The sequence below is a fragment of the Penicillium diatomitis genome (genome assembly GCF_028827545.1).
Source record: "Penicillium diatomitis strain IBT 30728 chromosome Unknown utg000009l_segment0_segment0, whole genome shotgun sequence".
NCBI lineage: Eukaryota > Fungi > Ascomycota > Eurotiomycetes > Eurotiales > Aspergillaceae > Penicillium > Penicillium diatomitis.
Genome location: NW_026623181.1, coordinates 705,642 through 722,002, shown reverse-complemented (window position 1 = coordinate 722,002; position 16,361 = coordinate 705,642). Strand labels below are relative to the sequence as shown.

At 53.7% G+C, this 16,361-nt stretch overlaps 5 protein-coding genes across 5 annotated transcripts; 4 read left to right on the top strand and 1 right to left on the bottom strand.

Moving 5' to 3' along the window:
- Window positions 1-4,359: 4,359 nt before the first annotated feature.
- On the top strand, window positions 4,360-7,680 carry N7539_006776 (putative mucin family signaling protein Msb2; the record flags this gene model as incomplete). Its single annotated transcript, XM_056936377.1, has 1 exon — window positions 4,360-7,680. One exon carries the CDS (start codon window positions 4,360-4,362, stop codon window positions 7,678-7,680), a length of 3,321 nt encoding a protein of 1,106 aa, XP_056788312.1.
- A 1,701-nt stretch (window positions 7,681-9,381) lies between these two features.
- N7539_006775 (uncharacterized protein) lies at window positions 9,382-10,810 on the bottom strand (the record flags this gene model as incomplete). The annotated part of the gene is made up of 3 exons (XM_056936376.1): window positions 9,382-9,687; window positions 9,776-10,334; window positions 10,668-10,810. The coding sequence occupies 3 exons, from the start codon at window positions 10,808-10,810 to the stop codon at window positions 9,382-9,384; spliced, it is 1,008 nt and encodes a 335-aa protein (XP_056788311.1).
- Window positions 10,811-11,697: 887 nt separating this feature from the next.
- On the top strand, window positions 11,698-12,200 carry N7539_006774 (ATP19 family protein; the record flags this gene model as incomplete). The annotated part of the gene is made up of 3 exons (XM_056936375.1): window positions 11,698-11,745; window positions 11,894-12,021; window positions 12,152-12,200. 3 exons carry the CDS (start codon window positions 11,698-11,700, stop codon window positions 12,198-12,200), a joined length of 225 nt encoding a protein of 74 aa, XP_056788310.1.
- Window positions 12,201-13,036: 836 nt separating this feature from the next.
- Window positions 13,037-13,582, top strand: N7539_006773 (4'-phosphopantetheinyl transferase B; the record flags this gene model as incomplete). The annotated part of the gene is made up of 1 exon (XM_056936374.1): window positions 13,037-13,582. One exon carries the CDS (start codon window positions 13,037-13,039, stop codon window positions 13,580-13,582), a length of 546 nt encoding a protein of 181 aa, XP_056788309.1.
- A 1,021-nt stretch (window positions 13,583-14,603) lies between these two features.
- On the top strand, window positions 14,604-15,837 carry N7539_006772 (histidinol-phosphatase; the record flags this gene model as incomplete). Its single annotated transcript, XM_056936373.1, has 3 exons — window positions 14,604-14,762; window positions 14,900-15,364; window positions 15,589-15,837. The coding sequence occupies 3 exons, from the start codon at window positions 14,604-14,606 to the stop codon at window positions 15,835-15,837; spliced, it is 873 nt and encodes a 290-aa protein (XP_056788308.1).
- Window positions 15,838-16,361: the final 524 nt, after the last annotated feature.

The following is a 16,361-nucleotide window of genomic DNA, read 5'->3' as shown; positions in this document are numbered from 1 at the left end:
CTCTTAGTCACCTTGCGCGTAGTCTCCCACACTCCCGTCATCCAGGACTTGAGTACTAGACTGAGGAACTTGGGGCCTCTTGGACGGCACTGAGGCAGACCCTTTCATCGGACCCCATCGGCGTCTACAGGACTATGCAGGCGGTCCCAACTCCGTACGAAAGAAGGGGCTGATACACGATGGAGGTGGATAGTGGATCACTGGATACTACGATGGAGTCGTGGACTCTCGAGCTCGAGCTCGAGCTCGGAACTGAGCCTTGTGGATGGATGCAAGGGACAAGAGGTGAGCAAAGCGTTCCGGGTCTAATTTTTAGGTCCGATGGTTTGAATCGCTGAGATGAGAGGTCCGCAATGCTGTCCGGCAGGCACAGCAGAGTCGAGTCGGGTGGAGAGCATCTTTTCAGATCCGCTTAGAGGTTGGGTGTTGGTGGAAGTTGATACTGTAGAACTAGACTGTAGAGGGGAGACAGTGACACTAGACATGAGACCGTAGACACTAGACCCTAATGGTTCGAACGACTGCTAGTACCTTCCTCGTAGTACTACTGTAGTACCTACTACTACTTAGATACATCGTTCTGTCTGCTGCAGCGCTAGACGAACTACGACCTTGGCAAAAAGAACTCCAGCTCCTTTCTTTGACCACCCCTCGCTGCCAGTTCTCTTCCACGGTCTGTTGACCGAAGAACTTGCCCATCGAACCACCGCACACAACAGAAATAGGTCTCGGCAAGCGTGACTGGAATCGCCGGCGGGCGCCCTGCGGCTCCCTAGCGTGCCTTTCCCCCCTTGGGAGTTTCACAATCCCCGTCTCTCGACGGGGCCGTGCGGGGATTTCTCAAACACGGCTGGTCTTCATTTCTCCACGGTCGTCACGGCTCTCGGGAGTGGGGACACAGGGACACTGACGGGAGGACATTACACCTGGTCCTTTGGCACACGAAACCCCCGGCTGTACTATACACTCGGGACTCCAACCTCAATGTTCAATGATCAGGTACTGAGAAGCATCGAGGCAAGTCTGGAGACATATTATCATCTCCAGGGTTCAGAAAAGGCGGTGCGAGCAACAATGGTCTTGACGATGGGAGTTGGATCGCTCAATTCATCGGTTCGTCCAAAGAAAGATTCTCCATCAACCTCAAACACCATCGGAATGTAGATAATCCTGTAGCAAAAAGATGACCCGTCAATCCTCCAAGACCCTCACGAAAGAGCCGTCACCAAGACGCGGGGCCGGCGGACTCCTTCATTCCGAGTTGTGCCGGGACACAGTGTTTAGTCTTTTACACGTGGGCTTGCGATTGTAAGGGACATCCAGCGGTATGATGTGTCGGGTATGTGAGTTTGACGTGACTTGCGATCGCTCATTCCTCGTGGGGGTCAGGATAGAAGACAAGGACGGGCCGAGGTGTACCTGAGCCTACCATTCAGGGAAATCCCCTGAATTGTTATCACTCTCGATTCTCCGGGATGGCGAAAGTCGTGCTGATCAGGCACGTTGCATGGTTGCTTTGCTCAGAACGAGGGGGACTCGCCGAGCGAGTGGAAGTCAATAGCGGATGCAATAGTCACCTGCGAGCCCGAGATCTACAGTACAGTACTTAGGGGTACCGTTGTCCGTGCTCGTGGGGCTGTCACAGTTGAGTGCTCAACCGCTCACGCCAACTCCGCCGATGTTGTGTATCAGGCTTAGGTTCGGTTAGGTAGTTACCTACTGCGAATCTGCTCATCCCGAGTCAACCCACGCCATCTGCAGCACATCCACTACTTTAGGAGCAGAGAGATGCCAGTGCAGGATCCTGGACCGACACCAGGTCAGCCCAGGCCATGACCGTCGCATTCGCTGGCGGAGCAGCAGGAGCGCTAGCACAGAACGGGAGAGATTTGGAAACAGGAGATCCTGGGGGCCGAGGGGATCCAGGGGCCAAACTCTTCGCAGCCGGAGGTCGTTGTTCGATCTGCAGCAGTGCAAAGTGCCAAACTCCGCCGAGCTTGTACTTGGGTGGTCAAGCACGGCCATCTTTCTCTGTCAACGTGCAATGACCGGGCTTGTTGATCGCTGCCCGAGTTGCACAACGAGCGCGACGAGCGCGTAGACAAAACGGGCCTTAGCGTGGTGGACCTCGCGCAGCTGGAGATTATTTTTACCTGCCGGTGGAACCGGCTCGGTACCTTCTGGTGGGTGGACTTTCCCTGTGACTTGTGTGTACCCGACAGAGTTGGGAAGTCCCCACCGTTGGCTTTGTATCGATCGTCTCCGGGAGGGTTCCATGGATGGGCCCAGACACTTGGGGCCACGCACTACTGGGGAATTCCACGCCGACCGAGGAGTGTTGCTGGATTCGATACATGCGATATTATGTAGGCATGCGCTCGTCCATCAGGTGCCAGTCATGGGATCGGATCGAAGGGACTCGGCCGCAAGGCTGGCCGTCGCAGGCTCACTGCCGTGACTGTACATCTGCTCAATACTCCCCACATCTCAGTCTTACGACTGTACTAGGGTACACTGTACAATAAGTGACGCTCAGCTATTTGAAAGCTTCGGGACTTGGAACGCAAGCAATATCATTGATCCATCCAACCCTCTTTTTCACCCATGGCCGTCTCAGATAGAGCTCAATTCGTGGCCGTGTAGCTCAGAGTTGACGTATCACCGGACTCTTCGAGATCAGTCGGAACGGTACTCGAGAAAAGTCATGATGCCCTCCTCCAGTGCAGTAGGACTAGGGAAGAACGTTACCTGGATCTGGTCTCGTAGTACCGTAGTGCAGGACTGCAGTCCTGCAGGTAGAGTGCGTGGCCGTTAAGACGGCTGTGGTATCCCCCGATGAGCAAATTTGGCCTCATTTACCCCTGGCGGGCTGACAGACTGGCTGGTCGCATTTGAGCGAGTCACAGAGCGGCCAGGGCGCCACAGCGGCCGTAGACGTACTTACAAGTGGGGACTCCACCCAAAAAGGATCCGAATTGGGTCGACTTATGGACTGGCCTTCAAAGCGGACGGGAGGACGTCCACGGGCACTTTTGTCTGTCTTTTGCCTATTCGGGGGTAGTTTGGATCTGCTAGTGTAACTCATCGTGCCTGTCCTGTCGTACATCTCGTTAACCTCACCTCGGAATCCTCTTTGGAAGGCTAAGACCCTGGCCAGTTGGCGAATCCGCGTACTTTACCAACTTCATTTACCGTCAGATTACCATCCTCGTTTGGGTCGGGAGTCTGGAATCCGTGAGCTCGCACGGCGCGGAGTGTGTTCGCGCGGGCGGTGCGATTGCCAAAGTCGCCAGTGGGGGAATACTAGTACCTTACTACTACTACTGGAACGCAGCTACAGTGGTACCTCAGGTACGTCGGAGTTGGAACTCTGGAGGTACCTGTTGGGCTGTTCCCGCGTGTGATGTACCTTTGAGACGGCCGATACACTCTATCCCGACGTTCCCACACGTGTTCCACTCTTCTCCCCCCCCCCCCCTTCTCCATTCTCCATTTCTCTTTTGCCCAAGTGCTGACGCCCGCCCCCTAAACCTTCTATGGCTCTCCATCTTTAATCTCTACGCCTCTCCTTCACTGTCACTGACTCTATTCACTCTTTTTTCTACATTGTCTGTTGCGTGCGTATGCTTTCTTCTTAACCTTCCCCTCGACCTGGCGCCCTTGTGGACTTGGGAATCGTCCCGACAATCATTATCCCCTTGCTTCTCTCGTCCCCGGTCGCGCTGGATGAGACGAGCCCTCATCTCGAGATCCCTCTCTCGCCGGTTTTCGTGATCGCTGTCTCGCCGTTGCCCGGTCATTGTTGTCTGTTTCGCCTCGACCAGTAGGCCGTCACTCGCTCCCTTACAGCTTCATCAAGCTCACAGTCACTCGTTCTTGCAACTATCTTCGGGCCCGTTTCGGATTCATCATCGAAACCTCCCCCCCCCCCTAAATCCACTCATTTTCAATCCTATCCATCGTGCTTGACAACGCCTTCGTTTCTGTCTCACCTTCGTTGGTCTGCCTAGACGCCGTCCATCCTTGCGCTCTACATCGTCCACGAACTTTCAAAACAAAAACAGAAGAAACGAAGCCTCCACTCCATTCCTATCAGGGAAAAAGACGAGTTTGTTTTTGTGACTGGTTCTCAGATCTCTCGTACTAATTTATCGACGAACCGTCGGAATCTCTCTTCATCAGCGGTGCTCACATATTGTATGCCACTTCGTGAACGAGATTTGCTGCGCATTGTCATCTACACTCTTTCCTGATCCAAGAGGGTCCGACAGACGAGTATAGTCCGCACTCGTTCTGTACCCGCCATTCTTGTCCCCGCTCAATTATTTATCTGATTGGAGTAGGACATCGTTGAACAACATGCGCGTCAACGCGCTCTCTCTGCTCACGGCCGTCGCCGTGGGAGGGTTCGAATTGGCCGCTGCCGAACATGTTGAACGCCCCCGCTACATGGCCCGTGATGTGAAGCGCTTCGTGAGAAATAACCATTTGCAGGGTCGAAGCCCCGGCAATATCTGGAGTTCTATCTGGGACAGTATCCAGGATGGAACCTACGGCCAGCCCACCACCACCAGCATTCCTCTGGCGCCAGCTCCTACCGATCCTGCAAAGAAGATCATTGTTATTGTTTCTTCCGATGCCAATGGCAATCTGCACACCCTCACCACCACGACGGAGTTCTTGACTGCTGGACAGCCGACAGCGATTACATCCACCATCCCCCCCGTCCACTCAGATCCAATTCTGACCTCCGTTGTGATCGCCACAGACACGACTAGCTCGGTTCCCCACAGCGAGAGCATCCCGGTGCTGCCCAATTCAGTCCTTCCGTCGGCATCCTCGACGTCCTCGACATCTTCGACGAACCCAGTCATCGCCGCTGTGGGGTCTGTCGTGTCCAGCCTTCCTGAGGTTGGAGCTCCCAACAACGTCGCGACAAGCAGCAGCAGCCCTAGCACTTCCGCCAGCACTGCTGCCTCCGAATCGCAGCCTCCCATCGTTGTGGTCAGCAGCAAAGCGCCCGAGGCGGTGCATACCACCTCAGCTGCCTCGGTCATCTCGGCTCCTTTAACCAGTTCAGCTGCCCCGGTCACTACTGCCGACCCTTTGCTTGGCGTCATCTCCAGTCTCGCTGGCGGAAGCACCCGTACCGCGCCTTCGATCGTCAGCTCCACTGCGCCTGCTTCCGAGTCCAAAGGCCCGAGCCTCTCCACCAGCAGTCCGGCTCTCCCGACCTCGACGTCGGAGCCTCTTCTGGGAGTCATTTCTGAGATGCTCGGCAGCAGCACTACTGCCCCCACCGCCAGCGCCAGTAGCTCCATGATTCCCGTCTTCGTCCCCGAAGTGTCCAGCTCTGTCGCTAGCAGCGATGCTCCCAAGATTGCAACCAGCAGCACGGCCGCACCCAGCAGCACCACCACCGATGGTCTTCTGGGTGGTCTTATCCCCAATCTCTTTGGTAGCAGTACCACCGCTCAAAGCATGAGTACCGTCACCCCTGAAAGTGTTGCCTCCAGCGGTGCCGCCACTAGCGAAGCTTCTCGATTGATGCCCAGCAGTTCGTCGGCCCCAACCACCACCACGACCACCACCGCCGCGCCTCTTCTGGGTGGTGTTATTTCGAACCTTTTGGGTGGAAGCACTACAACCTCCGCGAGCGCTGCGAGCACTTCCGCTCCTGAAGTCGAGGCCTCCCGTACTGTGGTCAGCAGCTCGATTGCCCCAACGACCACAAGCGATCCCGTCATCGGGCTCATTCCAGGTCTCCTTGGATCTTCCAGCAGCAGCACCAGCGTGTCTGTGCCAGAGTCCAAGGCCCCGAACGCGACCATCACTAACGAGGCTATGACCACGACAACGAGCGCCTCGGCAGCTCCGACAACCTCGACCGATCCCCTAGTCGGGATCATTCCAGGTCTTCTTGGATCTTCTAGCAGCAACAGCGCCAACCTGTCGGCACCTGAATCCAAGTCTCCAACCGCCACAATCACTAATGAGGCTATGAGTACGCCAACGACCGCCTCGGCGGTTCCCACGACTACGAGCGATTCCCTCATCGGTCTCATTCCCGGTCTGCTTGGATCCTCTAGCAACACTGTTGTTAGCGCCACTGCGACAGACTCGCCCAGCTCAGGTAACTTGACTGGTGAGCTCCAGACAGCCACGGGTATTCCCACCCCCACCGGCATTCCCACCTCCGCTGGTGGCCTCCTCAGCAGCGCCGGTCTGTCCATTCCCTTGCTTGAGACCGCGACCAGCACTTCTGAAGCTTTATCAACCATCCCCGTGAGCGTCCCCACTGGCTCTTCCTCTGTTGTTTCAGCCACCACCGGGGGTCTATTGAGCTCAATCATTGGCGGTGCTACCAGTGCTGTCGGTTCCATCCTTCCTAATGCTACGGAGGCGTCCTCTGTTCTCCCCACCATTAGCACTGGCACCGGTATTGGCGCGATTCCCACCCCTGGTGCGAGCACGACCGCGGCGGCCACAACCGGTCTGCCTCAAACGTCTATTCCATTGATCAGCTCTGCAACCGCCTCGAGTGGAACCTCCCTGCCAACCTCGCTGCCCACCTCATTGGGCGTGGTTCCCACCCCCCATGCGACCGTCATCAGCTCCAGCTCCACTTCTTCCCCTTCCACCCCTAGCGCGACTTCCGCGACTGTGGTATCGACGCCTTCTGAGTTGCCTACTCACACTACCTCGACCGCATCTGAATCCTCAACTATCCAGACATACCCGCCTCAAACGACGGTTGCTCCTCCTTCCGTGGAGACAAGCTCCAGCAACACTCAGAATTGGATTCCTTCCACCATTCTTGTGCTACCAACCACTACCACCTCCGCGGACCCCAACACTGGAACGCAGAGTACTGCCCAAGCCAAGCCAACCACTCTTCCGGGTTCCATCACCCCGTCCCAAGGTGTGACCGAGGCGCCTTCCGACTCGGTCTTGCTTCAACTCGGATTCGACAAGCATCTTCCTTGGACCTTTGTCGCCACGACTCCTCTGTCCTCCTCGCAGATCTTTGAGTACATCCCTCAGGCCTTGAAGAACGCTTTGCCCACCGTCAATTCGACTATGTGGGCTCTTGAGCCTTACTACTCATGGCAGACCACTGGGTACAATGCCACTCTTGCTATCTTCTACTTCCCCCGGGAGTACGTTCAAGCTCTCGCCGATCTGAAGCGTAACCCCATCTCCGCTCTGTACCGCAACGCTGATAATTCTGTCGCGACACTGATGTCCATGATCGATCCCTCGGTCCCCTTGGAATTTGCTGGCAATTACCCTGCCTCCAGCGGCGCCTCTTCGTCAGACTCCAGCAGCACCGGAAGCAGCGATGGCAACAACAGCCAGGGCAACGGCGGAAATGGTGGCAACGTTGACGGCTCCGGCAACACGTCCAAGGCCAAGGCCAGCTCTGTTGGTATTGGTGTTGGTGTTGTTGCCGGTGCTGCCGCCTACGGTGCTGGTATGTTCTGGGTTGCGCGCCGATACCGTAAGAGAAAGCAGTTGCACAAGCGTTCCAGCTCTACGGTGGAGCAGATGAGCCAGGGCATCGGTGCTGGCTCTGTCTTTGGCGCCGGTGGTCGTATGTCTGGCAGTCAACGCACTGTTCGTTCTGGGCAGGTGATTAGCGCTCCCGTCATGGCTGAAAACTCTTTGGGCTGGAATTAGATCGCTTGAAGAGAAATCGTGTACCAGGTTCATCGATCCCGCTCCTAGTCTTTGCTTAGCTCTTCATCCCTCCATTCCCTCATTTCTCTCTCGGACCTCGCTGTTGCCTCCTCTTTCACTCGGACGATTCGATTCTATGAATCAGTCCTTGACGGCACGCCACACGATCTCTTGAGATCTCTGAAGCTCCGGTTCCCGACATTCTGGCTGCTGGCTTAGGGCCAAGAGTGCATATGATGGAGATCAGCGTTGAGACTGCACAAAACAACTTTTTTTTCTCTTTCTATGTTTATCATCCCTCGAAACCAGGACCTCCATGTCATAAATATGTCACGCCCCTTTTTTTTCACTGTCAAATTCTTTGAACTGCTTATCTTTTCTTCTCTGTCTGAATCTATTTGCCATTTGAGTTGAGGGTGAAGTTGCGTCGAGATACCCCTCGACCCAACCCAACTTTTCTCAATTCGATGTCTGTTTGTTTCTTCATTCTCAATTTCTCTTCCTTTGAAGATTATTCCCCCTTTTGTTCCCATCGTACTCCATATTCTTTTCATTGTTGAAAACTCCATCCTTCAATGCCGCTGTCTTGATATCTGTCATGTCATTGACACTGTTAAAACACAAATGAGACATTGAATTCCTGCTGAGTGATACAATTATCCTTCCCCCCCCGCCCCTTATTTCACCCTCATGCTCTCTTCCCCTGATCACCGCGAGTGTATGATAGAATCTTGTCGCTGCTCATCTGGTAACAACCCCGCCGACCTCTAACACGAGATCTTCCCCATCTCGCCGGACTCGAGAACCATTCGATGCGCCGCAGCATAAGATTCCCCTTCTCTGACTATGTTTTGAATTATTACATCCCACCTTTCTGAAAGTTTCCCTTATTCTGCCTCGTTCCTCCCCCTTGTTCTTGTTCTTGTTCTTGTTCTTGTTCTTGTTCCCCCTCTTTCTTCTACATGTACAGATGTCGAACCTGGACTTGATCATGTGCAAGTCATTGCTCAGATGTATTGTGTGATTGTGTGACGTCCTGCGAGTAGTTTGTCTGTTGTTCTGTGGTGGGTGTGTCAGATCCATGTAGATAGGAAAGAAAATTCTGTTTTTGTTGCTCCGTTGTCCTGGATGCAGGAATCGTCTCGAGAGTCGAGAGATGAGCCCTAGGGCGAATACTCGTCTTGGTATTCCGGTCGTGTGGACATACGCCGGGTGGTTAGGTATCTCCCTACGGTACCTACCTAGGTAGATCGGGTTCGAATAGGCTAGGCTAGGCTAGGCTAGGCTAGATTAGATTTTTCTTTGTGTTAAGGGGAAGGGTCAAGTTGTAAGACGACTCCGTTGGTCTAGAATGAGCTAGGTAGGTTCGTACTTGGAGCGGATCAAACCGGGACTTTTTTGCAGTTTCAAGCTTGGATGAAGATTGGGGTTCTAGTCTGCTTCGTGAGACAGGAATGTAGGTTGTGAGAGTATTGGAACTAGACTAGGTCGGACGTTGAGCCTATGGAGCTCAGTTGATTATATCGCAATTATCACTGTACAACATGTAAAGGAAGTGAAGCAGAGAGATGCACGCGCGAGAGTTGAGGCTTCAAGATCGAGTATCTCGGAGGACATAGAGTCCGCTCCAGCCAAAAAGGAAGAGTTGGAGCCAGAGCCAACCCTCGGCTCAAAAGGCTATTTCCACCCGGTTTCAGTCCACTAGTCCTTCTTCGACTTCTCCGACCCGGAGCCCGAGGACCAGCCTCCGAGCCAGCGTGAGATGGAACCGCTGCTCCCGTTATTTTCGCGTTCCTCCTTGTGTTGTTCCCATGACAGCTGAGCGGCGGTCGAGACGCTTTCGGGTTCTTGGGTGGCGGGTGGAGAAGGCAGGGCGTGGCTGGGAAGAGGACGGACTGCATCCTCGCCGCCATACATGCGAAGACCGGTGCCAAAGGCCCAATCAACGGCTTCTTCAACCGGGTGGTCGAAGAGGTATGGGAGGAATGGGACGACGGCAAGACCGAGCTAGAACGCAGATCCAGAAAGATGTCAGTGGGAAATTATGTTCCTTCGGCCACGACAGCGGCAATCACAGAATCGAGGAGAGACATACACCGATGGGGAACCACGTGCGGAACATCGGGTTCTTCGCATTCTTCACGGCGCGCCCGGAATATCGCACCACGCTGTGGATGGTAAAAGCGGGCAAGCCCATACTGGCGATACTCTGGAAGATCGCCCGCTTTGCCATGACCATACGATAATCCTCCGCCAAAGAGATCTGGGTTTCAGACCAGGGCACTGTAAAGGAATCCTTGTCGCGCGAGACTACCTCTTCGGTCGACAAGGGTCCGCGAATGTTTCCCGTCGCCATACCCCGGATGACTTGCTCGGATGGAATGTCACTGGCATCTTTGTGGGCATCCCCCGGGGGTGTCAGCGCGCGACGATTGCGCAGATACGCTTTGTAGCCTTCATGGCTGACGTCGCCAATCAGATAGGCCCATGAAATGCCGTAGGCGGACCGAACCAGCCAGGGATGCGCGACGGGCCGGAATGACTCGCCAATGTCGGAGGTGTAGGCGACATAGCGGTGGGCGGAGAGGAGGATAGTGCGGATGCGCTGCGCATAGGCGGCGTAACGGACTGGGGATTCTGTTGAATCAACGGAGCTAGAATCGGATTTGTCGCTCATGGTCAGTGATCGATTCCCAGCAGAGAGTGGGAACAATGATGCGATATGGGAAAGTCAAAAGGAATGCGCGGCGTAGTATGCCCACGATGCAAGCGATATTGGCCTTGTCAACTTGTTGAGCTAAGTAGGTCATTTGCCAGCCAACATCGTGGAACCTCCGAGAAGTGGAGCAGCATGGCGGGCCAGACCCTCGACAACTGGAGAAAGTATCACAGTAGTAAAGAGAGCTGGGCCTAGGTCCACGTGTCGAGTCACCTCATGCGGTTCGAAACACGTCGCTGTGATAATCAAAGCAGTGCATGGAACATACTATGGAGAGTAGAGGTCATCGTAGTAATCATCTCGGTCGACAATCTGCTGCAGTTCTGCGGGCAGCTTTGCTCTCGGGATGGGCTTGTCCGCATCAGGCGAAGAACTGCTGGGATCTTTGGACGGTTGGCTACCCCAGAACATGATGCACGGTCTTGCGGGGTTTAGAATCAAGATGATGGCTCAAGTGACAAGAGCGACAAGTCCAAGATAATGAATGCTGGTATGGAGGAACAGTGAAACGTGGATCGGAGTTGGCACCCGAGGCTAGTAGCACAGTTGCATGTAGGCCATCGATGACATCATTGAGGCAGAGAAGAGGAGGAAGGAGGAGGAGAAGAAGAAGAACAAGAGGATGAAGAAGCAGACAGATAAGCCCCACGTATAGTTATACACCCAAAGTACTATAATATCATGTGAAGTATTGTCTCAGTAGTCAGTACCACATCAGCCACATACGGCAGTCCCGGTCGGCGTTTGTTGCATACAGCCGGTATGATGCTCGGATGATACTCGGGTGGCTGTGTGGCTCTCTCACTTGGACCTTGGGAATTAGAAAAAATACTCTTTGCGTGTGAGAATGAGAAAAGAGTTTCGGTCATCTTTGGTCATTGTAACGAATTTTCTTGATTTATTTTGGCTTCCAAATGATACTCAAAGGATAGCAGCTAGCAGTGGCTGGGTGACCTTGCAGACATGTATGTGTGTAGCCCAGAAAGCATGATTGCTCAAGCTGAGCAAATCCGCAGTTCGGCAGCTGTGGTTCTCTTTTTCTTCGGACTTCAAGTCACATGAGCTCGGACACACTCGGGACATCACCTGATCAGCAGAGCACATTTGTTATTGGCTGCTGTTGTGCTGGACTTGTGCCGGCCGCCGTCTGCTGACTCATCCACCTCTTGATGAGCTAACCCCATCAGGCAAGGCGACCTCAAAGCCCGACTTCGTCTCTGATTCCAAGCCTGAGGATTCCGATTTCCACATCGTTGTACTAGACCTCCCCTCCATTCTCACAACCCCAATCCGTCAAAATGGTTGTCTACTACCAGGTCGCCGGCAAGAAGGTCGGCTCTCACGTCGTAAGTACACGTTCTTCAGGCTCATGTTCTCACCGACGCTCCCCTCAAGCTCCGATCCATCCCTTTTCCTCCGCCCATGACACCCGCGACAGCTTAAAGGCTCCCATGGAAAAGCTGCTTGGCTCTGACATCTTGACTCCTTCTTTAGCTCTCCATGGCTGTTCTCGGCTCCATGTTCGCCGGCTCCTACCTCGCCATGGGTGGTGGCTCCAAGCCCAAGACTGCTGATGGTCCTCCCATCAACGCCGCGTCCAAGGAAGAGGGCGACTTTGTCCAGTATGTATTGACAGGATGAATCTCCGAGGTCACGCGAAGATTGCGCAAGAGTCCGACTGTCCAGAAGCTTGGTGTTGCAAGCGGTCGGGGCTCTTTGATAGACAATACAGAGCTAACTCCTTGCCCACAGACAATTCCTCAAGGAAATGGACGGCGGAGACAAGTCTCAGAAACACTAGACCTTCTCGACTTGAAAGCGCAGACGCTATAGCCATTGACCTCGCTATGCGATGACATTCTTGCATGGCTTTGCACGATAAATGGGGGCGCAAATCTTTTTAACAATTCGCAATGCGGGTTTACCCTCGATTTGATATCCATGATCTCGGCGGTCACGGTAGACTGGTCGTCACTTTGCAGGGTCGGACGATCTCCAATTCGAATGCTCTGGGTGCAGTCAATGAATCCGGTCTATCTGGTTTGTACATAGCAAGGCATGTACGCTGCATAGTAGGAACACGCGTTCTACTCCTCTCCGCTTCTCGGTATCACGAACTTGGGGCGTCCGCCTTCGCATTGCACATGCTCTATCCTTGCATGGACACGTCCAGCATGTTCTGATGCTTGGGGATCGTAGTGACTCGCGTAGTGGCGATCGGGAGTACATGCTAGTAGAGGCCGTGGGCGCCTCGGTGCGATAGACTTACGTGATGTGCATCTGGACTCGTCCAGCCTGGTAGGCACGCACTTGGTAGCATCTCATCTTACTTGAATAGCGTAGACAGTACGTACCAAAGCATTCTCAGATGATTGTTGCAAAAATCTCACTCCCTACAAGGACGAAGGAAGGAGGGTTTTCCCAACTGTAAACAATGCGGCACGTGTTGAAAGGGTTCAAGGGCTGACATTGACTTCGGTCGTCGGTCCCGTGTCCCGCGGCCCGTCCACCTGCAACCTGCAATAGTGTATCACGCCAAAGTCCAATCGACATCCCGGCCAGAGCCTGATCAACTCGTTGACTGCGTCAAATCCAATTCTCTCTTCCGTCTCGTATTGTACAACGCATCACATCACCATGAAACCGCTCCCCTTTCCCCTCGCACTCAACATTGGCACTGACATCGTCCACATCCCCCGAATAACGCGCCTCCTCCAACAAACCAATTACCTCGGCCGTTTCACGCGCCGTATCCTCAGCGACCAAGAACACATTGACTTTCGCAAACGTTTTCAACATATATCCCAGCCGCAAACGCCGAGTCACGCGTCATCCACACAACCAACGATCACACCGGAGATGACTCGCTGGCTTGCAGGTCGCTTTGCCGCCAAAGAAGCCGCGCGCAAAGCCGCGCCGGGGGGAGCTGCGGCGCTGAGCTGGAAAGACGTGGTTATTCGTGTGCCGGAGCTGGGCGATGAAGCCGAGGGTGAGAGAGTGGATGCGGGCGTAGATGGGAGTACTTCACGCCAGCAAAGACAGCAACAGCAGGACGACGGCACGAGTCGGAGGCCCGAGATTGTGTTTTTGGGAGATGGGATGGATCAACCGGATCGACTGGGGCAGTTGTCCATTTCGCATGACGGTGACTATGTGGTCGCGACGGTGTTGGCTGCCGGATGACCATGCTAGTGCTTCAGATGAGAGGGACGGTTCCACTACTCAATCTGCATTTGCTTTCCTACTCTTATGATGCGGCAGGGAAGAAGTACTACCCACTGGATTTGAACACGTCCAGAAGGGCTCTTCGGCAGCTACATGGGACCTCGAAGGTTGGTGCACTGCTATGCCATCGTCACGCGCGATCAGGTATCCACGAGGCGCAAGCTCGTCTGATTCGGCGCATGGTGTGTGTGTGATGTTCACTTCATCTGCGACAGTGAGGCAGACCAGATCTTGGGGTCATTAGGATCGTGAAGGTATGAGGAGCCATTCACTCTCACCGGAGGTCGGATTGGCACCTCTGCTGTTTCAGGGCGGTTCAAGTGCAGTGAAGCGATGATAGTCTTAATCGCGACTTGATTCACTCAGTGTGGCTTCTACATACCATACTGTTCCGCGGGATAAATTGCCGAGAGCAATCTCAACTTTCGTGCATCAAGAAGACTTTACACAAGTCAGATCAAATCCTCCCCTCCTATTATTGTAGTCGTCGAGAGCTCTTTGCATCTACTTTGGGAAGATCAAGCTCGCAAGAACCGCTGATCTGCCGTGGAGCAATAATGAAGGGCTTTGTGATCCCGTACCACTTAAAGTTCCGCCCCTCCATCGTGCATCGTGGAGACGGGTACCCACACCGAAGACAACGGGCTACTCGTAGCTTATGAGGTACTTAGCTCTGCTTATCCGAACATCTTCGACCGTTGTGACCTCCCACCACTCCCTTTAACCAGCCTCAAGCGCGCCGAGTGAATTCATTCCAAGCCAAGTCAAGATCACGAAAGGCATAGGGGAATCACTCCCAAAGAGTAAGATCTCCCGGTTCCGGAAAGGAGCCCCGCAGGGTAGAACATCGATTGTCTGTCTGCACTATCTGCATTGAGCTCTCGATAGCCCGTGTGACGCCTATCTTCCATGGCCCGCAAGAATGCTGCTAACTGCAATGTAGAAACTCGGAACCTGGAGCACTGGGCTCAGTATCACAATGCCTTTCTCCCATCACAGCCACTCGGGCCAATTCTGCCCTGGTCATGCCAAAGACTCGCTCGAGGACGTCATTCAGACCGCCATCGCAAAGAAGATGCAAGTGTTTTGTCTGACAGAGCACATGCCCCGCGAAGCCATTGACTTTTACCCCGAAGAGGTATCTACACCACCTCCTAATATGACGACCTAGTTTCTTGACTACTTGGGGTTTCACGTCTTTGATCCGATCTGACGAACTCCCCAAATGATATCTCCGAACTAACGTAAAATCTTCCCCTTCTCCTTCGTATCCAGATCGAAGCCGGTGAAACAGAAGCCCACCACCTCGCCAACGAAGCAGCGTATTTCACCGAAGCCCTTCGTCTACGCACGAAATACGCCCCTCAAATCTCCATTGTCATCGGCTTCGAATGCGATTGGATTCGACCTTCTTCGCAAACCCTCATCAACCGCTCCCTCTCACGCTTACCTTTTGAATTCTTCATCGGCTCCGTGCATCACATGCACACGATTCCGATCGACTATGATCGCGACATGTACCTCCGTGCTCGCGAAATCGCCGGAGGCTCTGACCAGCGTCTGTTTGAGGACTACTTTGACGCACAGCTGGAGATGCTGCGGGCGTTGAAGCCGCCGGTGGTGGGGCATCTGGATCTGATTCGATTGAAGAGTGATGATGCCGAGCGGAGTTTCAAGGCCTGGCCGGGGGTTTGGAGTCGGATCTTGAGAAATCTGGATTTTGTCGTGGAGTATGGGGGGGTTGGTTGAGGTGAATGGCGCGGCATTGAGGAAGGGGATGAGCGAGCCTTATCCCAACAAGGAGATTTGTCAGGTACGTCACCGGATCTCACTCCATGAATAGTGGCTATCTTGACGATTGATGTCAATTGCAATCCTCCCGTCAGCAAGGGCTCCATATCGTCCTCTCTGGTTGGGGTTGTCAAAGGTGCGACGAAGCTGATCATTTCCTTTTTTCGAACCAGGAATTGCTGGCCCGAGGTGGACGGTTCTGTCTCTCGGACGACAGTCACGGGATAGATCAAGTGAGTCTGAATTTCCATCTCGTGCTGGGCTTTTTGAACGAGGTTGGCGTCAAGGAGTTGCATTACTTGTCGCTTGTGGGCGAAGAGGGAGGAGACTTGACCTCTGCACCAGACGATCGATTCCCTCGCACGAGAATTGCTGCGGTGTCGATGGAAGAGGTCAAACAGATGGCTTTCTGGCAGGCGTGAGGGAGAATCACGGATATTAGCCAGAGATGACGCGGTATAGACGAGTTGAACGCAGGTCTCATTGCTAGTGGATGATGGATGATGAATGAAGGTGTTTGTTCAATCGGGGCAACTCCCGAATCGGAGTATATAAGCGTTGACAATAAATCTGTTGATACAGAATCTACATCTAACGTCTCCACATTCTATGCGACCTGGATATACATATACATAATTGTGTTTGTCACGGTAATACCCGACGGTTGCTTGCCAACCCTGGTCGAGCATGTACCTCAAACGATCAATCCGGTACTAGTCAGTACTAGTTACAGTCAAATATACATCCATTTGGTAAGCTTCAACGCCAGTACCTGATAGCGCAGCATGTACGTCGTGCTATGATATCATTTACACATATACCACCAAACCGCTGAGCTCTGATCCGGGGATCCTTGCCTATAGCAAGAGATGCAGTGGAGGACATTACCTGGTGCTCCGGAGTACAGTACGTTGGCTGTGGCGTCATTTGCCACTGCGTGCACAGA